The 27,521-nt window shown below is 34.7% G+C and overlaps 3 protein-coding genes across 3 annotated transcripts; 2 read left to right on the top strand and 1 right to left on the bottom strand.

Annotated features, from left to right (window-relative positions):
- Positions 1-7,814: 7,814 nt before the first annotated feature.
- On the top strand, positions 7,815-20,182 carry LOC130810298 (histone acetyltransferase of the MYST family 1-like). The gene is made up of 9 exons (XM_057676301.1): positions 7,815-8,207; positions 9,977-10,065; positions 10,787-10,846; positions 16,362-16,571; positions 17,883-17,951; positions 18,354-18,515; positions 18,956-19,049; positions 19,178-19,320; positions 19,491-20,182. The coding sequence occupies exons 1-9, from the start codon at positions 7,901-7,903 to the stop codon at positions 19,692-19,694; spliced, it is 1,338 nt and encodes a 445-aa protein (XP_057532284.1). The 5' UTR covers positions 7,815-7,900; the 3' UTR covers positions 19,695-20,182.
- Positions 20,183-20,558: 376 nt separating this feature from the next.
- Positions 20,559-21,928, top strand: LOC130810299 (dirigent protein 24-like). Its single transcript, XM_057676302.1, has one exon. It carries the CDS (start codon positions 20,711-20,713, stop codon positions 21,767-21,769), a length of 1,059 nt encoding a protein of 352 aa, XP_057532285.1. The 5' UTR covers positions 20,559-20,710; the 3' UTR covers positions 21,770-21,928.
- A 3,275-nt stretch (positions 21,929-25,203) lies between these two features.
- Positions 25,204-26,513, bottom strand: LOC130810383 (uncharacterized). Its single transcript, XM_057676420.1, has one exon. The coding sequence runs from the start codon at positions 26,302-26,304 to the stop codon at positions 25,489-25,491; it is 816 nt and encodes a 271-aa protein (XP_057532403.1). The 5' UTR covers positions 26,305-26,513; the 3' UTR covers positions 25,204-25,488.
- Between the last annotated feature and the right edge of the window lie 1,008 nt (positions 26,514-27,521).

Below are 27,521 nucleotides of genomic sequence, written 5' to 3'. Positions count from 1 at the left end.
AGGAGTTCACCTTACGTGCAATGCTTTTATGCACTGTTAATGATTTTCCGGCATATGGAAACTTATCAGGGTATAAGAACAAAGGGAAGAAAACATGCCTCATATGTATCGATGATATGGAATCCACGTGGATTCCTAAGTGCAAACATGTATTTATGCACCATCGAAAGTTCCTCCCACGAGATCACCAATATTGTAAGAAGAAAAAGATGTTCAACGGGGAGGTTGAGGACTGTGTAGCTCGTCGACCGTTGACTGGTTATGAGGTTTACGAACAGGTTAAGGGAGTTGAAACTGTATTTGGTAAAATAGAGCAAGTGCAAGGGGTGAAGACCGACTATGGAAAAAAGAATCAATCTTTTGAAAGCTTCCATATTAGAGAGATCTACAAGTTAGGCATTGTCTTGAGGTTATGCATATAGAGAAAAATGTATGCGATGCCATACTCGGGACGCTTATGAACATTCAGGGTAAGACAAAGGATGTTAAGGCCGTGCGAGATTACTTTGAATGTAAGGGTCTTCGTTCGGAGTTGTGGCCACAGGTTATGGTGAGTAAGAAAAGAAATAGAGGTGAAGAACTATGTGGCAGTGGCAAGGGAAAAGGCAGTAAGAAGATGAGTAATATTAAAAATTGGCTCCAAATCGATCACACCTCCTCGAGACAGTCTTCTACAAGCACACTTGTATATGTTGCATCATATTTCAGAAGTCCATCCTTTATTGAATGAGCATTTAGATATATTGCGCGCCAAATATCCTTCTAAAGGAGATAAAGAATCAGTGCAGTTGCATAATAAGACGTTTATTGATTGGTTTAATAATCGAGTAATATGTGAAAAACTCAAGGGTGTATCTGAAACTGTTAAGTTGTTAGCTTTTGGTCCTCGTGAAGATGTCAACAAATATGAGAGTTACGATGCCAATGGGTTCACATTTTGGACTGAAGGTCAAGATAAGAAGTCATCTTATCTGCAGAATAGTGGGGTTTCTATTTTGGCATCATCTACATTTTACGTGATTGGCAAGGATCAATCGTCGGCTGATGCTCAATTGGTATACTACGGACGAGTACATGGAATATGGGAGGTTGACTACTCTAGTTTCACTGCTGGTCTTTTCAAATGCAAGTGAATAGATAATAATCGACAATGCGTAAAAAATGATGACCCTTATTAATTCACTCTTGTAGATTTTACTCATTTGCGTGATAGTGAGGAGCCATTTATACTAGCCACACAGGCAAGCAAGTATTCTACGTTGTAGACCCGTCTGATAAAAAGTGGTCTATTGTTGTACTGAAAAAAAGAAGTATCCTTGGTATAGGTGATGTTGAGGATGAGGAAGAATATGATGCTTTTGAAGACTCCCCGCCCTTTATTAATCCAAAATCCGTAGATGAAGATGATGTTGATGTTGGTTATATGCGTATAGATTACACAGAAGAAATACACTTGAATTAAGTGATTCACAAGGTATGATGCATTTATGTTTTTTTGGCACTTACTCGCTTAAAGTCGTTCAAACTTGGTTTGTTTGGCTTGAAACTTGGCAACACAACACTAAATGGCCGGTCAATTTTTTAAAAAATAATATAATCCGGGTGGGGTACCCGACCCGCCTAAACTGGGTTGGGTCATGGGTCACCAAATACATTGAGTCGGGTACCTGCCAACCTGTTATATTTTATCTTTATCAAGTTGAAATTTACATGTTAAAATTTTATAATCAATATAATTATAAAAAATTAATAATAGTCGTAAGTTTTTCACTTCCCTTCAAAGTAAAGTATTCCTTTAAATCAATGGCAAAGACAAATTGAACATTTTAAAATTGTGGATTTATTGATAATAATTGAAGAGAAAATGTGTTAAAAAAATTAAAAGAGACTTAACATATATGGATGAGATATGTTGGATTATTATAAACTAGTGGCAAAAAGAAATTGAGTATTTAGGTTTTTGAAGGGTCCATTGGCAACAATATGAAAACAAAAGTTGGATTATTAAAAAAAATTCAAAAGGTGGGATTATTAGCAGGTAATGAGAAATAGGTTGGATTATTATAAAGAATGAGAAGATGAGAGCTAACCTGATATAGCACTTCATTTTCTAAAGGTTCCATTGACAACAAACTGAAAGTAAAGGTTGGATTATTAAAATTTTTTCAATAGATAGTATTATTGGTAGGTAATTGAAAATGAGTTGAATTATTCACAACAATTTTTCCAAAAAAATATGAAAAAGTGAAAAAGTGTATTATTATTTAAAGAATTAATTGTGAATTACAACCTTAATGTTTGATGCTTTTGCAAATTACAGCCTTGATGATTCTTTTTTTTTGGCGAATTACAGCATCCAAAGTAGCCTTTTGACCAGTACTCAAGCCAAGTGACCGGTTCCGCACAATTTTAATCGTTGACCACAGTTTTACCTTTGACTTTCCTTTTTTTGGTTTTAATTTTCTTTTTTGTAAGTTTATTTTTTTTTCTCATTTAAATCTACTTCCCCTGCCATTTAACGTATCTTTTCCTCCTCCATTGTTGCACATCAAAGCTTTGAGTTTAATTTTTTTTCTCATTCAATTCACTTTTGACATTTAACCCATCTTCTTCAATTGGAGTTTTAATTTTATTTCTCATTCAATTTCTTTTTTTTTTGGTAACCCTAAATTTAAATTTTGGGAAAACTCTATGTGCGACTTATTTCTCAGCATCTCTATGTATTTTGGGATACTCTAATGGTGACTTATTTCTCAAAGTGCTGCTAGAGCCAAATTCTTTGTTTTCTCAGCATATCTCTGTAGGGTAGTCAATTACTGCCTTTCCACAGACCAAGCGCATTATTGTCCTTAAACCTTCTAAAATGGCAAGTGATAAATTTTCTGCACCCCACCAAGAGGAATAAAAAGCAAGTTTCCCCAAACCAAGTTGACGTATGGGATAGCCAACATCCTGAATTTTCAGCTACTATATCCTCTTGAAAAGTCAGTGATAATTTTATTCAGCCTACTCGGATAGTCGTTTTGAAACCTAGCCCTACTAAGGCTAATGAACCCAAGGCAGTTATCTCTTCCACAGTTCAACCCCATCCTCACCACAGTTCTACCAAGTAAGAATTTCTTTTAGAATCGAGAAGATGAAGAGGCCCGAGAAGCAAGGGAAATGGCAAGGAAATCGCACAGCAGATGCGTAAAAATCTGACTGGTCATCGACGAGATGAAACCTTACTTTTTTCAATATTCTCTTCTAATGGAGAGCTTTTATTAATATAATTTATCATTTAATTTCCCCAAAATTGAAATTTAGGGTTACAAAAAAAGGATTGAATGAGAAAAAAAATTAAAACTCATATTGATAAAGATGGTTAAATGTTAAGAGATGGAATTGAATGAGAAAAAAATAAAAATTAAATTCAAAGTTTTGATGTGCAACAATGGAGGATGAAAAGAGACTATTTTAAATGGTAGGGGAAGAAAGAATTAAATGAGAAAAAAAATAAAACTCACAAAAAAAAATTAAAACAAAAAGAAGAAAGTCAAAGGTAAAAAATGTGATCAACGGTTAAAATTGTACGGAACCGGTCACTTGGCTTGAATATTAGTCAAAAAGCTACTTTAAAAGCTGTAATTCGAAATAAAAAAATTAAATTTATAACAAAATGATGAATCTTTTCCCATAATATTGCTTAAAAAAAAATAATTCCCACTTTGCATTATGTGGGAAAGTATTTCCCACAATACCGTCCACGTGGAAATTTGTTTTGTTTTAAAATTTTTCAGACAAAACCGCCACTTGAGATGGCTGTTTGCCTTAAGCACTAAACTGCCACATGAAGTGGCGGTTCATGTGGCGGTTTGGTCTCTGGTAAACCGCCACTTCATGTGGCGGTTTGCTTGTAGCCTGCAATTTTTTTTTCATTTCCCCTAAATAGTGAACGCAACCTGCATTAAACTAGTTCAATACCATCTATTCCATAATAATCAATTACGAACCAACTTGATTTGAAAAAATTAATTATGAAAATAATGCGAAGATATATTACAATCATGGAAAGTCATACAACAAGTTCAGATCATATAAGAATATACAAAGTTTGTTAAACTACAACCCCCGACCCCTTTTGTTTTGCGCACCGGTGGATGATGATGGTGTGAACTCGTCAACCTCTGCAATGACATTAAGAGCAGGAGCTCGTCGTTGACTAGCATGCTGATATGTGATGATCTTTGGGGAGGCGATGAATGTGGAGGAGGAGTGGTGATGGAAGCTGGAGGAACGAATGGCGACATAGTACCGGATGTCGATGGTGATCTGGAAGACCGACCTTGAGTAGATGAACGCTGGCGACCTCTTGTGGACCGAGAACTGGATCCTCCGGAAGAGCTACCTCGGTGGGCTGAACTCCGTGGAGTTGGAGTGTGGAATGTGTCATCTACCACGCCAATGATGGGTGGAGTCGGTATGAGGTACTCATAACCCGCCTGACTCAATGCATCGGTTAACACGCGTTAATGGAGCCTAAGGTCTGAGAACATAGCCGATACCCCACACTAACTGGCAATGTAGCAGCCCCTTGAATCGTGTCATTGCATTGTATGAGCACCGATGGAATGCGCTCAGCCTGTTTGTTATCATTATATTTTTAAAGAGTTACTTAAAACTATTACTATATGTTATGAGTGTTGAAAGAAGACGTACCAGTAACGTAGATGTCGGATGATAATGTGATCCTGGTTGCGCAAATGTGGTGTTCGTTAGGCGTAATATGGAGATACGCTTGTACCATCTCATGTACATAGCAGAGCTATGACCTGTGAAGTTATCTCCTCGAACCAATCTAGATGCTCGGTCATTCCACGCATCTACATGCGATCTATGTCATACGAGGTAGTTCTTGTCCCCAGTCCTCCGATCAATCGCATGTAGTTGAGGTTGGGTGTCACAGGCTTGCAGAATAACATGCTCCAAACCGAATTGACGCATGACACGATCCGGGAGATGTAGCTCGACGATGTCAAAGCAAATAAGTGGACAACACGATCTCCAAATCTCGTGGCCCGATGTACATATGTGCGGCAGAGCGTCCATCTTAGCCGCTGTGTAAGGCTACCATGTCATATGTAATAGAAATCAATATGCTTAGTAATATATACAATTTATTCATAACTAATACAAATAGTAAATGTTAATAACCTGCTCGTCCCGTTGTCGATCAAGTGCGTCTCTGTAGTAGACGAGAGTATGTGGGGAGTGGGATCTCGAAAGATATACGCGAAGCCAGCTGCAAACAAATAAACATTGTTTAACATTTTCATGTATCATAAAATAGTGAAATTGTGAATTTGAATAGTGAATTGAGTGTTGCTACCTTACTGCTAAAGGATCCATCCCGCAACGATGCTGTGAACCTAACACCGGTTCAAAATCATCCGCGTCATCTTCTTGATCATGTTGCCCATCGGGTCGAATCAACTCTGGATCATATCCACGATAAGATCAGCAACAAATTCAGAAGTAAGGAGGGGATGGTCGTCACTGTAATGTACTGAGCAATCTTGATTATGACCCTTATATCGCACAATCTAAAATGATCTTGTTGCGGTCATAACAGCTCGCATCCTCTATTCACAACCTATATCCTCCGCATTAGTGCATTGGATAACGTACTTTGAAGGCTCCGACTCAATTACATGGAAATTTCTATTGTTAGAAATCGCCCATGCGTTAACATTCTTCTTAAGGTGGTTTAACGAGCTAAACTCTTGCCTTATCCTAAAGTCTCCATTTTCATTCATGGAGTTGTCATCGTTCCAGGTCACCCATGCATTAATCAATCTTTGATCAACCTCATCAATTCTAAGCTAGTCTTGAGATGGAGCACCATCTCTAATCACTGCTTCTAGAGCTTCTCTTCTTTCATCATCCTCCTCTGAATCAGAATCAATATGCTCATCCTCCTGATTTAAAGAATCAACCTCGTTCGCATTACGTTTACCCAAGTGACTCGTGGAGAAGGTGTTCATTACACCACCACCAATGCCACGTGAATGAGTTGAAGAGGTAAGCTCATCCAAGTGCTTATTAACGTAATTTGGATTACTTAACATTTCTGTGAATGTATCATGGCGTGCACTAGGACCTGATTTTGGAAGTTACATGCTAGTCATGACTTCCCTCGCATTATCCAAATTTGCAACCAATTCAACATAAACCTTCATTGCCGTTCCAGGGGCTTGTGACGCCGCATAAGCAAGAGCACTTATGCTTTCATCATTCTTAATCGGGACTAACACATTTTTCCCAGTCACCGGGTATTTCATCTCCATTTTTAACATAAAAGAGTTGCGATCACAACCAATTACATCACAGATTTTGCTATGAAACACGTCAAAATTAGTATTCTGATGATGGATAAACATCACTGTATTTAATCCTCCATTATACACAACATCAGATCCAGTATAACTTACTTCCCCACCCCAATACACTATAACGGGATAATGATCCATATTCTGCAAACACAAACATGTTTTTCATGTGATTTCACATACACTTTATTGTTGATTATGAGTAAGGGAAGTGTAAATGTAAATACAAGAATTTCTCATATTAAGGTATTAGAACACTTATTAGAACTTTCAATTCAAATATAAAGCTAAAAATACCATGAATATATACTAAAACCATTAAACTAACCCAACAAAGTAATAAACTTTCATTGAAGCATTTCATCAAACACTTTATATGCATACAAACCTAATTATAAAATTCAACTACAAATGTGTAAAATGTAAGCTTAAATTATGAAATCAAGAGAATGTAACAAACAATCAATGTATTTATAACTTCAAATGATAACAATAATGAACTAAATATTCAATTTGCAAATTGAAATAAATTAGGGTTTATATTAACACCTTAAATGATGATAAAAGTGAACAAGTAAAGAAGGAGAAGATGAGAATGTAGTTGATTAATTTAGTTGAATTAGAGGAATTGTGAATATGATGTAAATGAGGATTGAAGAAATTTTTTTTAAAACAAAAACCGGCAGCAGCTTGAGAAGGAGGCAAATGAAATGAAGTGAAGAAATAAAAACAGAAACTGGCATTTTGTACAGCTGTAAAATCACTATTTGAAGTGGCGGTTTGCTCCATATAATTTAAAAAAAAAAAATGAATTTCATCTAAACCGCCATTTTATTTAGCGGTTTAGTTCAGATTCCTAAACAAAACCGCCATTTCATGTGGTGGTTATATTAAAAAAAAAAAATTTTAAACTCATCCTACGTGAACGATATGTTGGGAAATACTTTTTCATAATACCTAAAGTGGGAATTATTTTTTTTTGGAAAAATTACCCTGAATAATACGAACTTTCACTGATTTTCCTACAATAATACGAGCTTTCAATTAATCATGAATAATACGAACTTTGATACGTATTTCCCGCTGGCATACCATTTTACCTGTTACCGGTAAACTTACTCATTCCTTAAAAAATTTTTTTTGGCTGATAAAACTAAGTAAGAAAAATTACCCTGAATAATACGAACTTTCACTGATTTTCCTACAATAATACGAACTTTCAATTAACTATGAATAAAATACGAACTTTGATACATGTTTCCCGCTAGCATAATGAAGAAATGGGGAATTTACCGTTTCTCCAGGTAAAGAACCGGTCAGGTATGCTAGCGGGAAATATGTATTAAAGTTCGTATTATTCATGGTTAATTGAAAGTTCATATTATTGTAGGAAAATTAGTGAAAGTTCGTATTATTCAGATAATTTTTTTTTTTGGGCAATATTATGGGAAAGATTCCAAAATGATAAAACCGCTTTATCGCGTCAACTGTAATTGAAGTTGGAGCAATCGAGCGTTAACTAAAGGGGTAAAATGGGCTCACTAGATCCACCATCACAGGGAGGCAAAACCCTAATTCACGACGAACTTGACGATAGCCGTCAAACTGCCGGCGATGTTCGATCGGAGCTTTCACCGGCAATCAACGATGAGCCCGGATCTCCGCCGGAAAACGAAGCTTCGAAGAGAAGGAAAGTAGGTATTCTTCCATTAGAGGTGGGTACTCGCGTCATGTGTCGTTGGAGGGACTGCAAGTATCATCCTGTTAAGGTCATTGAGCGTCGAAAAGTTCCATCTGGCGGACCTAATGATTATGAGTACTATGTTCATTATACCGAATGTATGATTTCTCTTCCTTATTTCGCTGTTCTTTTGATTTAGGATGAATATTTAGGGTTTGGTCTGTCTATTTGATTGAAATTGAGTACTTTGGTCGGAGTTATATATTTCTTGTAAATTGAGTGGTAGTAATTTTAATTTTTTGAACCTTCTTCAGTAGATTTTTTTTTGTTGATTGGTAATGACTAAAACGCCGATTGTGGATGCAATTTTTTAAAAAACTTTATGTTCGTTTATTTAGCTTCAAATTTGCAATTCGGAAATGATGGATGTCATACGCTTGTAGATTTTGTTCTTGTTGTAGCAAGTGTAGGTTATACAACCTCAATAACGTTCCATTACCTCAGCGCCATTTAGTTTAGACTATTTTAAAAGAAGTTTTAGGTTAAATGTGAGAGGTAACTTGTTCTATATCAAGAGAAACTGTGACTGAATTGAACATCACGAATTAAATGGTTATTTGTGTGTAGGAATATAATGATGTTGATTGGGAAAGGGCATACATTGTGATGCTATGAATATTATTTTTTATCACTCACAATCTTGGTTTCCTTCTCCACCCATAATCATCTTCTCTTCTCTATCTATCTTTGAGTTCACATTAGTACTGTTTCCCCATTTCTTTTACCTCTGCACAGTTCATTGGTATTTGGAGATTATTTTGATCACTTCAGTCTTAGAGCCTTGTTACTTAAATACTTAATGGATTCGAAGTTGAGTTTAGTTTTCCACTTTTGACAAGGGAAGCTTTATGTGAGATCTATGTTTTCCGCCTCTCTTGGTCTCTATATTTTTGCTTTGTCTTGATATAATATTTGCAATTTTGGGTCAAGGGAGAGAGTCACTTAGTAGTAGTATGGATTTGGAGAATTGTAAGGAGGTGTTTTTTTGGCACAAATAATTTTATAAGTTATGATGGGTTGATGAAAGGCAAGGTGAATGTGAACTTATGGATGGTGGCGTTTGGCTAAATTTTAGCTTTTGATTAGTGGGGTGAGGTGAATTTAGATGAGAATGAGCCAAAAATTTCCATATGAACATTACAAAAAGGGTTTTAGGTGGGAGGTATTGAAAGTTCTCAAGAGTTCAGGGTATTTGAATAGTTATGTTGACATAAGACACTTGAGCATTAATTGTGTATATAGAGTCAAAATAATTTAAGGGCTATATACTCCATAGTCCATATATACTACATTTTTACTAGTGGGCCTTGGCGAAACTTAGTAGATTTGCCATAGCTAGTTGAAACTGATGAAGTTTTGTCTACTAAGTGGGTTTTTTGGGGGGTGTTGATGGTGGTGGTGTAGTTGAGATTGGGTTGAGATATGAAGTATCTCATTTATCCCAAGTTGGGGAATTGATATTCTTATGGAAGAGGCTAGGTGGGGAACGGGGATAAAAGATTTTGGGTGGACTTTTTTTTTTTGAATAAATGAAGCAAGGGAATGGGATCAGGGCAAATTAAACACTCATAAGGTGAATGTAGAGTTCAAATTCACTTGCTCTTTGTTCTCAATCCTGAATCTCACTGCTAGATGGCTTTTTGGTTTGTGGGGATGGGTGGTTGTTGGTGTTGTTTGTTGACAATATTGTTGAACGAATGTACGTGCATATTTTTGTATTATTTTTTTTATGAAAGCAATTTTTGGGTATTGTAGATCAATAATTAGAATGTGGGTGAAATTGATTGTTTCTCGTGATTCTTTTCAAAAAAGTGTAGCACTTCTTTTGATTAGGGTTGCTAGTAAAATTTTCTGTTTTGTTATGTAGTTAACAGGAGGCTTGATGAGTGGGTTAAACTTGACCAACTTGATCTTGACTCGGTGGAAGCTGTGGTTGATGAAAAGGTTGAGGATAAGGTACGTGTATCATAGGTTCATTATCAAAAGTGTTTTTTTGTTGTAAAAGGATAAAATATCTTCTTTATGTTCTTTTGGGTGTTTCATTTGTTGTTTCCATAAAGAATCTTCCTACTTATATCACAAAATTTAGACAAAAATAACCTTTTCCATCCTCATTTTAATGTTTTAATAATGCTTATGGTCCCCACATATCTTCCACTAACTTCATTTTAACATTTTTATATTCCTTATGGTCACAACATGCTTCCCATTAACTTTATAAATATATTTTTCTATTAATTGTGGTCCCTATATTTTTTTCACTAACTTTCATTTAATATTTTTTTGATGTTTATGATCTCCACTTTTCCTCCATCAAATTTATGATTCAATAAAATATATCTACTATCTAAAAGATTCTATTATTTTTAATTCCTGTGAACATTTCTTGTGGGAACTTTATTTAGGAATGGAGGGAGTATTTTTCATATTAAGTGGCCATATTGTAATTTTTTATAACAAACCCTTTGTCCTCCACAAGAAATTTACTTTTGCCAGCGTTTTCACACCCCTTCTTTTCCTCTTTCGTGTCTTGTTTTCCCTTTCTATCTCTCTCAAAGCTTCTCCTCTTTAAAATAAAATATTTACCTTTTTCAGTTTTGCTTCCAATAATTATGTGTTGGAGTAGGATTAATGTTCCTTTCTTTGTTTAGCAATTTTGACAAAGGTTTCCTTGTAGGTAACAAGTTTGAAGATGACTCGTCATCAAAAACGTAAGATTGATGAAATCCATGTGGAGGTATGTTTGGTTACTATTGTTGCTAGCATAATGATTTATATTTTTGATGTGCATACCAGTTCATTTGTAGAGGAACATGGCTTAAGCAAATCTGTACAATGATATTCCTAGAACTCATTTTCATGTCCTTATTTCTTATGTCACCCTTGCTTTGATGTGTGTATCTTGTATAGCGTCGCAGAAATGATACTCCACTATTCAACGTATAGTGATAGATTTGAGTGTACTTTTTTTTTTCTTCATGTTGATTCTTAATTACTATTTTCTGTACTAGTTGCCTTGAATTAGGATAGAATAAATTTGAGGATGATATGCCTAGTTTATGGAATTTGGAGATCATGTTTTGACAAATGTTAATATGAATAATGTTGGAGCCGTTAGTTATGTTTTGCGTACCTTGTATAGCGCAACAGAAATTATATCCCACTGTTCAACGTATAGTGATAAATTTGAGTGTACTTTTTTTTCCTTCATGTTGATTCTTAATTACTATTTGATGTACTAGTTGCCTTGAATTAGGATAGAATATATTAGAGGATGATATGCCTAGTTCATGAAAGTTTGGAGATAATGTTTGGACATATGTTAATATGAATAATCTGGGAGCCCTTAATTATTTTGTATGAAGAAAAATATGTCTCTTTAGTCCGTCCCCTTTGGTAGTTTTATTAGTTTGCCTTTTTCCTCTATTGAAATGGTAGAGTAGCTTGACTTTAAACATGTTTTTGAGCGCCTAGGATTGTTTTGGACTGGTGTGTGCACTAGAATGGATATTATGTGTTCGGATACATGAACAAGTCAAACTAACCAAAGTTCTTTAAACTTATTTAGTCGTGTTAAAAGGCATCTTTCGGATATCTAGCAAGTGTACTTAAATTTAATTCACCCTATCACTTTTGAAGGTCAAAACTACTCTCAGCAATCCACTCGTGTAGCCCGGTTTTTCTTTTGTTTGATTGATCATCCTCTCGCAAAATCACTTTTTTGAACAACGATTCAATGATAGCTGTCAAAGTTAGCAATTTGATAATATCTCAAAAATCGATTGTTCTAATGGCATGAGTTTATATAAGACCCAATAAGTTAACTAAAGCATATCTCTAATGACTTAAATCTTGTCTCTTTATTTTAGATACGTAAAATTATAATGAAAGTTGAAATAGAGTATTAACCACTATTATCACTATGCATGACATTTATTATCTAAATAATATTACAGTTGTAAACTTGTAATCTAACAAGAACTCCTTGATAGACTAGTTACTTTGCATTATCGTAAGAACCGTGGCATAATTGATGCCCACTTAGCGCATACATCGATTGGCTATGGTGTTGCTCATTGTCAGGCTACTCGATGCTTGTGCAACAACTCGACACATAGTTTGTCTCTTCAACTAGTCCAACTTTGCTACATGTTAGTCCTTCCCTGTCCCTGCTTGTGCATGGTATATTTTTCTAGACTTTCCTCATCAATTCCTAATTTACAACTAGTTCTCTTATAGGTATATGACCATCTTCCTTTAGTTCACCCTTCGTGTGATGAAAAAGAGCTCATATTCCACTCACAATTGGCGTTTGCAAGTAAATAGCAAAGAGAATCTTTCTTTAGCTTACATGTCTCATACACATGGGTCACATACGATGCAGTTAGAGTCAGTCGATTGTACCTTAGTTTAATATGTTAGAAAGCATCTAAAAATAATTTCAAATGTACTATGTTCTTTTTTATGGCCTAGAATAATCCTTTTCTATCTGTTTTTGGTTTTTAATGGGTGTGGTCTGACCATAATTTTAAATTGGTGCTTCCTGGTTCCTTGTGTACAAGCAAAGAATGTGCTACAAGGATTGATTTGATGAACAAAAACTACTCTTTCTTCTTTATCTTACATTATCATTGAAGGTTTGGTTTGTTGATCCACTTTTATGCATGTTATAGTAGGTCATTTTTGGGATGAGACTGTGTCTTCTAATCTAATATCCTTTTTTTTTAAAGTTTTTTTTAATTTTTCCTCTTATCCTTGATAAACCCAAAGATTCATAGTTCTTTGATTAAAAGATTATAATAGATTATAGTATAATAGTTCACTAAATCATGTGATTTCATATTATGTGAATTTGCAGTTAATGTTTGCAATTAAAGGTCAATTGGAAACAATGTCTTTATTATTATAAGTTTAAAGTTTCATATATTATACCCCAAACCCTGTTTGTGGGAGGCACTTATTGAAATGGGGGTGATAAGATGTTTTTATTTGCTTAATATTCCCGCTTAGGGATTATCTTACATAGTTATTAATTTTAGGAAGTTTTATTCGATTTTTTGCGCATTTGTGTAGAAAAATTTTGGAATCAACTAAAACATGTGTTGTGGGATCATCTTAATTAGGAATATTTTGCTCGAAATTGTACGAGATTCGCACTGCATTCGCTTTAGTTGGGGCAAGTATCAATATAAATTTGGTGGGTTGTGGATGTATATGGATATAAAATATTACATGCCATGGGCAGTAGGTATGAAGTCTTAACCACCAAATATCCACTCGTCTCGCCCCCATACTCAGCCCGCACTACATTTTTAACGCACTACTTTATATTAATATTGTACATTTTTATCACTATTGACAATAATTTAGGATATTTATTTTATTTTATTACATTGTATTGTTTAAATAAATATACTATTAAATTTGTAAGGAACCGCAATTGTATGGAGTGCATATGACGCAAACATGGAGTGAGTGTGAGGTGGATGCTATGGGTGTTGGGTAGGTGGTGAGTAAATGATAATGAAAATGTTAGGTGGGTATGGCTATGGGGGAGCGCATACTGCACCCGACTGTCCATTTTCCATCCCTATTCTTAATTAAGCAATGTGATGATTTTAATGGACCACAAATGATATATCTAGTGCTTAGGTTTAAAAAGTATGACAAGCACAAAGGCACAAGGGTACCCAGGATTTTGGCCCACCTTTGGTGCGCTATTGGAAAAAGCGCTCATAATCTACATTGTAGTTTTTTCTTTGAATTTTTTATTTGTTATTTCTTAGAAGTGCTTGAGCTAAGGTGCCTTATGTGCTTCTCATGTTATGTGCATGGTTTGAACCTATGTTACTTGGACTCGGGTATGGGTATCGGATATGGGTGTGGATCTTAGGATTCGGTACGACAATTTTAAAATTCTAAGATACGCGGACACCGTTCTAAGATTGGATACGGGTACGGGGATATGGAAAAATAATTATAAAAAGAATCTCATATAGCATAAATATACTTAAAATTGCCTAAAATGTAAATACTCGATATTATTATTATTATTATTATTATTATTATTATTATTATTATTATTATTGTTATTGTTATTATTATTATTATTATTATTATTATTATTATTATTATTATTATTTATTTTTTATTTTTTTAATTTTTTTTTTTGGAGAAATGAAAATTTTCATAAAATCACCAAACAGAGACAAGAACAAAACCGATCTACAACTAAAACCCTACATTTGCATCAGTATGAAAATGAGACATATCTTCGAGGAGGGTTTTCTCATCTCACTCTTCATGTGCATGGGTAAGAGAAGAGAATCTGGCCCAATTCAAGACGAAATCAATACAAAAAACAGGATGCCTAGACATGTCCTAGGCTATCCAATTCATAATAGCATTTGCATCCTTGGATTGCAATCCTTGAATACGTAGAATCACATCTCTCTTGACTATATGCATGACTTGGTGTGGAGATTTCACATAACCCTGCCAAGCAGCTTCATTACGAGAAAACCATATCATGTATATAGTATAAGCAATCGCTGCAATCAATAGCTTCTTTCGAAACTTTGGGAGTTACCGTCGACGAATATTTATGCTATCTATGCTCCTGATTTGAAATTTTATCGTCATCCATTTCCTTAGTTCTTCAATACATTTGACACTGAAGGAGCATTCAAAAAACAAGTGGTTCCTTGTTTCAGGTGCCAAGTTGCAAATAGGGCATAGGCCATCTGATTGAACATTCATCGTAAGTAGACTTGCTCTAGTCTTGAGTTTATCTTGCATTGCAAGGTAGAAAGCAAATCTCGACTTTAGGATGGAATACCTATGCCAAATCAAAGAATCTCATCTCACCAAATCCAGAGTTTCCATTTTCCTACTGTATACATGACTAATAGAATAGGTATCCTTAAACACCCACTCATCCATTGTCGTCTCACCTTATAAAGTTTCCTCAAAGACCAGCTCGCTATGGGAGAAGGGTAGAAGATCCTCCAGTTACCTCCCTTGGTGCACACATTATGTATCCATTTGACCCACAAAGATTCCTTCATACTAGCAATGTGCCAGCCAATCTTCCCTATAGCAATTGTATTCCAAAGTGGGAGATTTCGAATGCCTCGACCTCCATTTTTCTTAGTAGTGCCGACTTTCGCCCAGTTGACATTGCCCGGTTTCCCATTGTCACAAATACCATATTATTATTATTATTATTATTATTATTAGTAGTAGTAGTAGTAGTAGTAGTAGTAGTAATAATAGTAGTATTACTACTACTTCCTCCATTTTAAAAATGTTGTTCTAATAAAGAAAAGGAAAAGAAAAAGTAAAAAAGTTAAAGTGAAAAAGTGGAAGCAAAACTAAGCTTCTCTAAGAAGCTAAAAGAAGACTACCATATGAAATGATGCTTCATCTTCTCCTAATTTCAGTATTCTTTTCATCCATTTTCTTTTCCTTTCTCTTTATTTTTTCAACTGGGTTTATTGAGATGGGGAAGAAGACAATTTTTTACGCTGCTTCAACGTCTTTCTTCTTCATTGCTTCAAGCTCTTTCTTCTTTATCTCTAAAACAGAAGAAAAAGACCAATTCTTCATCTCTAAAATAGAAGAAAAACAAGTGTTGAATGGGTTTGTTAATTGATGCTTCAATGGTGAAAGTAAGAATAGCAACGTGAAACTATTTAGTACGCATGTGCAATTTGGCGTACCAGCACGTATCCGACACCGGTATCCGTACCAACCGTACAGACACCTATGAGCCGACGAAAATGGAGGGTCCGAGTAACATAGGTTTGGAGTTTGGAGAATGTAAATCTTTTTTTCTACCGGTTGCGTGGCCCACGTTCAGGTGGGCTGATGCATGTTTGACGCTTTTTAGAACTATGATCTAGTATAGATTTAGTGGCCTATTGTTTGTTTCATATTCATGTAAATAACGTGGTTTTGATTGACCTTTTACATAACTGAAGCTAATTAATGCATGGTCTTCTAGAATTTGTTTGGTGGAAGCTGAAGAACTTTGCATATAAATAGTGAGCTGCGATTTGGGGCATCATTGTTCATTGGTTTGTATGATTTAATATTTGGAAAAAACATTTAGCATCTAAATGGTGTTTGGTTCGAACTTATAGTGTGCCTGGATAAGATATTTTATGGGATATTAATCTTCGTGCACGGCTTTTATTCTTCATGAAGAGTTGAGAATTGAGATAATGAATTTTTTTGTGCTTACTATGTAGGGTCATGAAGAGCTCGATGCAGCGAGTTTACGTGAGCATGAGGAATTTACTAAAGTAAAAAATATAGCGACTATTGAACTTGGTAGATATGAGATTGAGACATGGTACTTTTCTCCGTTTCCACCAGAGTACAATGACTGTGTGAAGCTGTATTTTTGTGAATTTTGTCTTAATTTCATGAAGCATAAAGAACAACTACATAGGCATATGGTAAGCTACTTATAGTCTTTTATGATTCTAGAGAATTGATTGCTTGTTTGGATTTTGTTTTGTTCCTATGTGAACTTGACTGGCCAGAAGTGTCTGATTTTAATATGATGGATCCAACATGGATGTGCCTACGTTTTACGAAGTTTTTTGTTAAATTTAAAGTTTTACACTCATGCTGTGACCTGTGTACATCAAGATAGGTAATGGATTGGGTACATCAAGATATAGGTATTGGATTCAACATTTCATAGTTATGTTGATTAGATTTTTGCATAGTACTTCTGTTCATTTTCTTTTGTCTTTCCACTCACTTCCTCATATATCTGAATGTGAACTTAAATATCAAATAACTTCAATTGTGAGTTTTTGAAAATTATTAAAAAATTGATATTTGAAAACTATAAATTGAGCAAATCTATCAAGATATGTCATGACTATTGTTACCAGGATTGAGGTACAATTAGGGTTGCGGAATGGATCGGGAGCGCAATTCACCATCCGGTTTCCATTTTACATTCTCAAGAAGCTTGTCTTTGAGTTTTAATGGTGATGCCCTTAGCTCTTCCTCGTTAGTCTTCACACTTTTTTTATTTGCATATTCATCTTTAATAAGTGTGAAGCTTCTTCTTCATATCCTCCCCTTATCTTTATCTTCAAGAAGCAAAATAATGGAGCTTTAATGGTGCTTACCATCTCCTACTTTCATCATTTTTATCTTCAAGAAACAAAAAACAAATTGGAAGTATTTATAGCAATATTTCGTTCATTTTTTCAATTGCGACAAGGGTTTTTTGGATTGAATGATTCAACGTTTCATGTTGTGAATTCGGGTGTTTCAAAACGCCATTGACCTGCGATTGGGGTTGCACGATCCAGACAGGGGGCCGCCTGGCAATCCTTTGATCCTGGCTTTAATGGACATGACTATATTTTTTCCTTATGGATTGAGAATTCACGGTCAAAGTTTGCTCTTAAGTCAAAATTTTCAAATGAGAAGAACAAAGAAGAGCCATATTTATTTTTGCTCTCTTATCTATTATTGATCGGTCTTCTACTTTTCTGCAAAATTTTGCTTGCTCTATGAGTTTTATGATCACTCTGATGAACGTGTATGATCTTTGTTGCTTCGTCATGTCACTGGTGTCAATTAAGTTTATAATCATCTTGTGCTATGAATGGTAAACTTAGAATACATTGTTTATGTAGAACTGCCACTGGATGCTATTGTTTTGTGTTTCTCTAGCTGGCCTATGTTTTTATGACATGTCTGGCTTGTGCCTAAATATTGTGCGGTTTTTTTTCTGGGTGCAGAAAAAATGTGATCTTAAGCACCCTCCTGGTGATGAGATTTACCGGGCTGGAACATTGTCAATGTTTGAGGTATCATTCTTTTTCTAGCTGTTTTTTACTCTCTTGTTCTCTCCCCTTTCCCCCGTTTCTTTTCTAATCATAGTGCAAAAATATAGTTTCAGTCACTGTTTCGATATGGCTTTCACGGTAATTGCAGATAGTTTAACTGTTTCAGTCCATGTTTTGGGCGCGGTCGCAGTAACCTTTAGTCCTTTACAATATGGTCAGGACAGAGTACTGCGTGGGTGATAGTTTGCACTATTCTTACTACACTTTTGTAGATGTGCAACGCTTTCTCTTGGATTAGGTATCGTACTAGTTCAAGAGATTAAAACTTTGGTTAGATGAGATGCCAGTAACAGTATGTTTAGTTCTGACTTCTGACACCACTTCTGTTCTGATCTCCGTTCTGTTCTTTGATATTATCTACAGATTGATGGCAAGAAAAACAAGGTTTATGGGCAGAATCTTTGTTATTTGGCGAAGTTATTTCTTGACCACAAGACACTTTATTATGATGTTGATCTCTTTCTATTTTATGTTCTCTGTGAATGTGATGATCGAGGGTGTCATATGGTGGGTTATTTTTCCAAGGTAATGAGCCTGCTGTTGATTATACTACTCTGACTACGATACGTAATACTATCGGTTTGAGAACCTCTATTTTTCTTTGGAAGTTCTCTTGGTTGCTGCCTTGCTAGGTTATGAACCTTGTGGATCTATAGCAGCCACATGGTTGTACAAGGTCTCATTTTCTTTCAAATGGAAAACCGATGCTAAGGAGAATAGATTATATCAGAAGCTTGCATTAATTCACTAAAATAATGTTGTTCACCTTAAAAAGTTACTCAAGATTATTGACTCTATGCTTGTCTTTGGACCCCGATCTTTTGGAGTTAAGGCTCTGTTATTGTTTTGTGAGTAGTTTATGATCGTGGCTGGGGCCCCAAACATATTTTTTCAAATGTTGCGGTGTTGAGTATGATGGTTCTGTACTCATACATTGCCTTTAATTTATTTCATAAACTGTGCAGGAAAAGCACTCAGAGGAATCTTATAACTTGGCTTGTATTCTTACTCTTCCTCCATACCAGAGGAAAGGCTATGGAAAATTCCTTATTGCTTTCTGTAAGCTCTCATCCTATCATTTTTCCACTACTATCTTTGTTAATAGGATATTTATACTTGACACTACATTTTCTTAATGCTTTGTCATTGCTCTCTTGGTCACAAACATAATTTGTCGGATGCAACAGCGTATGAACTTTCTAAGAAAGAAGGTAAAGTTGGCACACCTGAAAGGCCGCTTTCAGATCTGGGGCTGTTGAGTTATAGGGGTTACTGGACTCGTGTTCTATTGGATATATTGAAGAAGCACAAGGGAAATATTTCTATCAAGGTGCGCATCTTCTTTATTTTTTTGGGGCTGGGTGAGGTACGTGAAATCCCCTGGCCGATTGTTCATGTTCATAAACCCAGCTCCTCAACAATTTTTCTCAATCTTTTAATTCACTAGAACTTGTTGGAGTTTTAATTTCAGAGACTCTATTAATAGTGTTTACTCTACAGGAACTCAGTGACATGACTGCCATTAAAGCAGAGGATATTCTTTCCACTCTTCAGACTCTAGAACTGATTCAGTATCGCAAAGGACAACACGTCATATGTGCCGATCCAAAGGTTTTGGATCGTCACCTAAAAGCTGCTGGACGCGGCGGTTTGGAGGTGGATGTTTCCAAACTGATCTGGACTCCTTACAAGGAGCAAGGTTGATGGCTTATCTCCCCCGATCGCCTCATTAGCTCATGTAAATGTACAAGGTTTAATCAAGTAGGACACTTTTGTAACTGTTTTTTACTGACACATGTAAAAATTCAAAAAATGTATGTAAAAATTCAAGTGACATTGTCCTTCACTTTTTGGTAGCTTGTGAATACTAAATATTCTGTATGCACGGAGGTGGTTTTGTGATTTTGAGATATGAGATTCTTTCAGGTGGGTATATGGCGGATAAGTATCCACTATCTATGACAATTAGTGTTTCTCGTGTTTATATTCACTCACTACCTTTTAAATTTATAATCATTCTCCCAAATAAAATGCGCAAAATTTACTGAATTTTTGTTGGGCATCCCTAGTCATTTACTTATTAACTTGAAGTTCCTTCACATATTCCACAATAATAAAATATTTTAGTATGATAGCACCAATGTGTAAAATGGACATGATTTTATTTTTATTGTACGTTAAATTTGGTTTTATATAATGATACAAATTATCTTGTGAACATAAGAATTAATTTTGATTCTTCATTAATTCTAGCTTGAAAATATACCACAAACCATGCTTCTTTCTATATCATTTGAGTACAAAAACAAAAAAAATTATTGTAAATGCACTTTTCAAGCTGTTACACCAGTGATCTCCTAATCAAAATTACCAAATCATAATACTTTCATGAATCATTAAATTTCAACCAACTTAGAACTAGCAAGTTTAGGTTGACTTAACCCACAACAACATATTACAAGTTCTAAACCCACTCTTTTATTGTCATTATGCATGCAACCACTTCTCCAAACCTATCAACTCCACCATGATTCCAATCTTTGCACAATTCCATATTTTCTACACCTTCAAATCTAATATATATACCATTTCCCACATCTTTCCCTTCATCAACAACAAAGCAATAGCCATTCAAACAAAAATCTACCTCAAAACCAATTAGTATCTCCAATTCATCAATTCAAATTGAACCCCTTACTCCCTTACAACCTATACCGAAAATGGCTAGGCTTTATTCTTTTCCTACCATTTGCCTCCTACTACTATCCCTCACCCTAGGCCTTGCCAATTCGGCTCGACTACTTGACCAAGTGAGCCCACAGCTCACTCCAGCAGACGAACTCCCAGCTCTTCCACCAGTAGAAGATGACTCTCCTGACACCGTCCTACCAAGTGGCGAAGCCCCTGCTTCAGTTGCAGCTGCTCCAGCTGATACTGAAATCCCAAACCCGAATGATGAACCAGACCCAACAACTATTGCTGCACCAGCAGCAGAAGTACCCACTCCACTTCCCACTGGACCCGCTCAGGGTGGTGGGGCAGCTATTGGATCAGACCATCCAAGCCACCCAGCAATTTCCTTCTTTATGCACGATGTCCTAGGCGGATCTAGTGCCTCAGGTAGGATAGTAACAGGTCTGATCGCCACCAGTGACGTGAATGGAATCCCTTTCTCAAGACCAAACAATCAAGTCTTTCCTGTCACAAATGGAGTCCCTCTTATAAACAATGGAAACTTAAACAACATTCTCAACAACAACAATGTCCCATTCTTAGCAGGACTCACTGGTCAAAACCAACCACAAGCTCAAACAATAATCCAAAACACCGGAACCAACAATGTTGTCAATGGTGGGAACAACAACCAGGCCTTCGTAACACCGGGCCAACTCCCAACTGGAGCTGCCCTCCAGAAACTTCTATTTGGGTCCATAACTGTGATTGATGATGAGCTTACTGAGGACCATGAACTCGGGTCGGGTATTATAGGAAGGGGTCAAGGATTTTACCTTGCTAGCTCCCTTGATGGTGAGAGTCACACAATGGCTTTCACGGCTATCTTCCATGGAGGGGAACATGATCATGAGGATGCTGACACCCTTAGTTTTTTTGGGGTTCATAGAACAGCTTCTCCCATATCATCCATAGCTGTCATTGGTGGGACCGGAAAGTATGAGAATGCTAAAGGGTATGCCACCATTGAGACTTTGCCTGATCATGATCAGCATACTACTGATGGGGTTGATACAGTTGCTCATTTTAGTGTTTATCTTTACTAGTTTTTTCAATTATGTTTGCAGCTTTTCAAATTTGAATTAATGCTATTTGTTGTTTATGACTGTAATTTGGGTTGGTGTATTATGTGTATAATTAATCAAGTTGTTAATCAGGATTTATGTGCTAAATGATTAAGAGATTTCTTAGATTTATATTTCAATATTGCATGAAAATATACTATGTTACTCGCACCTTTTATTTCGCCTTACGTACCCTTCAATACTTGAATACGTGCCCTGATCGCATGTCCAATACAAGTACTCAAGTCTAATTGTGCTTGTATGATGTGTAGGAGGTAACTTTTTTGGTTTAGACTTAGGATTGCTTCTTTTAATCAAATATCCTTTTTTTTTGTTGATATTTTCTCTATAATTCAGATTTGAATTAAACTTGGGAGACAAATTTCACATATTGCATTTTTTTTTGAGTTGAAAAAAAAAAAGTTATCAACAAAAAAATTAAAAGGGTCCCTCAAAACCAATTCCAAATTAAAAGGGTCTTAAACATTATTGAAGTATTTCAAAAAGTTATCAAATTTTTTTTTCATTCAAATTTCGCAATTATTGATAGAAATTATAAGATTGTGGTTTGTTTTAAAGTTTTATAAAGTCGTATTTAAAGTTTTGCACCAGACTACTCTGAAAACTTGAAAATATCAATATACCAAGAATTGATAATAGACCTTATATAATTAGAAAAATTACCTAAAATAATCCAAACTTTTCATGATTTTTCTACAATAATTCCATCTATTGATTAATTATTAATAATTTCAACTTTAGAGGGTATTTGCCTAGAGTAAACTTGGGTGAATTGTTTGGTATAACAACATAAAATGTAATGGAAAAGGAAATGATAAAGAGGAGTAAGGGTAAGAGTAAGGATTGTAGTTATATGTTGTTTGGTATAACAATATATAAGGAAAACACTTACTTGATCATAGAAACACCAACAAAATTAGCATCGGAATTTGTTATTTGACATAAATGGGTGGTAGCAAAATAAGAGTATCCATTACCCTTAGGAAAGGGATTGAGTTAACTTAATATTATACCAAACAAAAAATATATAGTAATGGTAATTGAATCTCTTACTTGGTATTAAAAAGTTCATACCAAACACCCCTTAGTAGGTAATTCACAAAAAAAAAAAAATTAATGTAAATTTAGAGAAAATTTTTGACATTTATATAAATTATTCTACATAATAAAAAAAATCATAAAATATTTTTAACATTCTTTTAACTTTTTTTGGACATTTTATTATAATTTATCTTTTTTTTTTTAAAAAAACTTGCTATAATAGGTCATTAGGTTATCAGAATTTATTCTAGACAGTATTTATGATAAATAGGTGAGATTATTCTAGGTAAACTTTCCTATATAATTTTTGAAAATTTTATTATTGATTTATAAAAAGTCGGATGATTTAATAAGTATTTTAGTCGCTTTAAAACTTATTATACAATTTTCCTTATAATATGTCATTATTAGAGGCAAAGTCAAAAAACAATGTTGTGTTATAATCAGCCAGTCTCCTAAGAGATTGTCTCTTTAAGAAACGTCTCTCATGTTCAGCTTATTAAACCTTAATATTCACTTATTGTATTTTTAATGCCTATTTATTCAGCTCGGTGTATAGACATAGATAAGCTCTCTACTAGGGATGCAAGCGGGGTGGGTCTAATAGGAGACCCGCCCCATCCCCGCCCCATCAGGGCGGGGATGGATCCCGGTTTGATGGGTCATGGGGCGGGTACGGGTATAAAATTCATACCCACCGCGGGGATGGAGATGGGGATGGGTTTTAGGTGATACCCGCCCCATCCCCGCCCCATCCCGCCCGCCTCAAGATATGTACAAATTTTGAGACTTTGGATGATTTTGAGTTGATGTTGAAATACTTTTGTTTTAGATATGTATATTTGTTTGAGACTTTGGTTATGTGTTTGTTTGAGACTTTGGATATGTGTTTGTTTGAGACTTTAGATATGTAATTGTTTGAGATTTTGGATGTGTGTTTGTTTGAGACTTTGGAGTTTGGATATGTATTATGTGTTTTAAGGCCCAAATGATTGAATATAAATATGTGGCACAGATGGGTATTAAGCGGGGATTTAACGGGTGGTGGGGCGGGAAAAATGGGTATTAGACGGAGATGGATATCCAGATGGGTGGTGGGGCGGGGATGATTTTAGGTACAAACCCATCGGGAGAGGACAAGGAAAAAAATTATACCCGTCGCGGAGATGGGAACGGGGACGAGTATTGCATTAACAGATGGGGATGGGGATGGGAATGAGGATAGAAATAGAAATTCCAATCCCCGTCCCGCCCCGTTTGCATCCCTACCCTCTACTATCCCATAAGCTTTTTCAAAATTATTGGATTATGTCCAGTCACCTTAGTTTAAGGCTACTCTTTCCGGTGCTCAATTTGATGAGAGATTTCCTCCGCTATATATCAGGCTCTACTGAATCTGCATTGAAATTTGTAATGCATTATTGCTTGTCTACTACCTCTACATGTATTTCATTGGCAATTTTTGGTTACGCGTTGGATGATGAAAGAAGATGGATTTGCGAGAGAATCAAACCTAAGCTTCTCCGAAAAAGTAATAGATTTTCCAACGAAATAATTGGGCTTAAGTCCAGAAAAAATTTATTACCTGAACTAATATTATATGACCGCGAGAAAATAAATAAAAGTCCGTAAATATATTCTATGATAAAATCTAAAATTAAATTCTTATAAATTAATATCTAATCCCATTTATTACTTTGATAATATCGGACACTAAACATCAGTGGCCATGTGAACCAAGATCTAAATATGCTCCGAAAATGAAATCCGATACATTTGGCCTATTAATTAATTTCAATACAGTTTTTAAAAGATATATAGAATACTAACATTTTGCCAAACTAATTAGGCAACATTTTTCTTTTGTAAATATTGTTTATTCAAAGCAAATGTAACACCTTTAGAGATTACTATTAAGAATATTACTATTAACTCTAAAGTCAACTACTATATCATATACTTTTGACTTTTAACAATTTTAAAACAAATGCTGTACTTCAAATTAATGGCATTCAGCGTTTTAACTAATAATAAATTCAAGAACAATAAACATTGAAATCTAACGTTTCCTAATCTTTTTAATGCAACAACGTAACTAAACATATATCTGATCCAATCTTCTTAATTTACATCATTTTCTATTTTAAATTATTATTTTTTTCTTTTACCCAATTACACTTTTTAATATCTCTAATTATAGCAAAACAACTATAAAAGTTAAAAATCAATTAAATTCACATCAAGATGATTCAATCAAGATCTTATATGACTATATTTTAACTTATAAATTAACGACAATATAAAAATTAAGTGCATTAATGTATAATGCTAAAGTACATTTAAGTGGAAATAAATATAAACAGAAAAAAATATCATTTTATTGTTCAAAAATAAATTAAATGGTTTAATCTTATAGTTCAAATATACTTTTAATTTCATCCACATAATTCATCTTATATCAAATGTTCCCTTTATAAAAGGAAGGAGTAGTAAAGGCAAGCCGTATAAGATCTAAATTTCTGATATATTAAACCCCAACAGTAAAATAAAAAGAAACAGTAAAAAATAAAACAATTTCATTTACAATATACAGAGTTAATAAATCATAATTATAATAATTTTCTTGTGATGATCAAAACTCATACAGTAGAAGCTTCTAATAAAAAATTAGGAGTACAACTTTGAGGAGTAACTTGAACTTGTAAACTCTTTAATGGAGTCCCACCAGATCTTCTCTTCCATAAACTCATACTCTCTGCTCCATTATTAATACTATTATTAATCCCCTGTATCTGCTTCATCACTGGCAATGGCGGATCTAACTCAACCAAATTTACCAAACAACCCTTTTCATTTCCATTTCCATTTCCATTACTACCCAACAGATTTTCATCAATCTTATTTTTACATCTCGATACTTTCATACTATTATTATCATCATTAATCTTTCTGAACCCATTTCTTATTCCCTGATTAATACTATACTGATTTTGATTTGTACATAGAATACTCTTCCCTTTGTGGGTCCCACTCCCTGTCCTCATTTTAGCAGTAACAATGGTTGGACTACCAATTAGAGTTTTACTAGAGAAGAATTTCTTGAGTTTATGGTACTTAACAATACTATTACTGGAAATAATTTGGTCATTTATGATGGGATTAGTATTAGGAATAGTATTATTATATGTAATTAAAGTCTTACTTGGAAACCCATTAACTTTATTGTTCCTCTTAACTTGGCCCATACAACCAACTCTGGGTGATAATGGCTCATCGGAGACGGTTGAAGATGCGGAGGCGCTACGGTTGTGCCGCCCTTCTGAAAGCTTAATCACTGCTTGTTTTGTTGATGATGATGAGCATAAAATTGGCAAATATTTGCTCCTTTTTTGATAATTATTGCATTCTTCTTGTTCTGATTGAAGATGTTGATGGGTAAATTTGCTTATAATCATTATTAAAATCAAATTAATTTATTGTTTTGGATGAAAAAAAAGAAGAAAATGGTGGTGGTTGAGGTTGGTATAAGAGAAGTGGTGGAGATTGGAGTAAATGGAAAAGAGGTGCTAAGTGAGAATGGTTGGATGATTGATGATTGAGATTTGGGGGAGACAATTTTGGTTATTTAATAATGGAAGGGATCGGATTTTCTTAGTCATATGTAGTCAATTAATTCAATTAAATGAGATTATAACGGGTAAATTGTTTTGTAGGAGTACTATCTATACATTGCAATTAATTTGGTTGACCGCTCATTTTTCAAGTCTCAATCAAGAATTTACCTTTTTTTTAGAATGAGAATTCACCTTGTTTTTAAATGGATATAAATAATTTAATTCAAAAAAAAGATATAAATAAGGAAAATTTCACAAGGTAGCGTCAAGTATTCATAAAATGCCAGTGGTAGCATTTTTGTAAGATTTTTCCACATGGTAGCATCCAGTTTATACACTATCTAATTGCCGTAGCATTTTCCATAAAATTCTTGTTAGATCTGTTTAATTCATCATTTTGTAAGATTTTTCCACATAGTAGCATCCAGTTTTTGATCTCAAATGTTTAATTCACCATCTTAACTTTTAATTTACCGATTAATTTATCAACGCCCTTAAATGTTGTAACGATTTTATTTTCATTCAAATTAATGGCATTGTAAAATTCAAAACGTGCATTACAAACAGTAATAAATAATTCAAAAAAGCATTTAATAAACTCAAAAAGATGCATTTCATAAGTTCAAAAGGTACATTCTAAGTACTAATCTATATCTACTTAATGGTTACAACATTTAAGGGTGTTGATAAATTAATCGGTGAATTAAACATTAAAATGGTTAATTAAACATTTGAGAGCAAAAACTGGATGCTACCGTGTTGATAAATCTTACAAAATGATGAATTAAACAGAAATTAACAAGAATTTAATGGAAAATGCTATGGCAGTTAGATAGTGCATAAACTGGATGCTACCATGTGAAAAAATTTTACAAAAGTGTTACCTTTGGCGTTTCATGAAAACAGAATGCTACCATGTGAAATTTCCCTATAAATAGTTACTGTGCTTTATAATTGGTTAAATAACCCATCTCATATTAGAGGTGTTCATTGGGGTGATCGGGTCGGCTTCGGACGGGTGTCATTTGATTCGGTTGTATTTCGGATCGGTTATATTT

Source organism: Amaranthus tricolor, chromosome 4 (genome assembly GCF_026212465.1).
Source record: "Amaranthus tricolor cultivar Red isolate AtriRed21 chromosome 4, ASM2621246v1, whole genome shotgun sequence".
NCBI classification, from domain to species: domain Eukaryota; kingdom Viridiplantae; phylum Streptophyta; class Magnoliopsida; order Caryophyllales; family Amaranthaceae; genus Amaranthus; species Amaranthus tricolor.
Note: the sequence above shows the minus strand (reverse complement) of the source record. Positions and strands in the feature narration are given on the sequence as shown.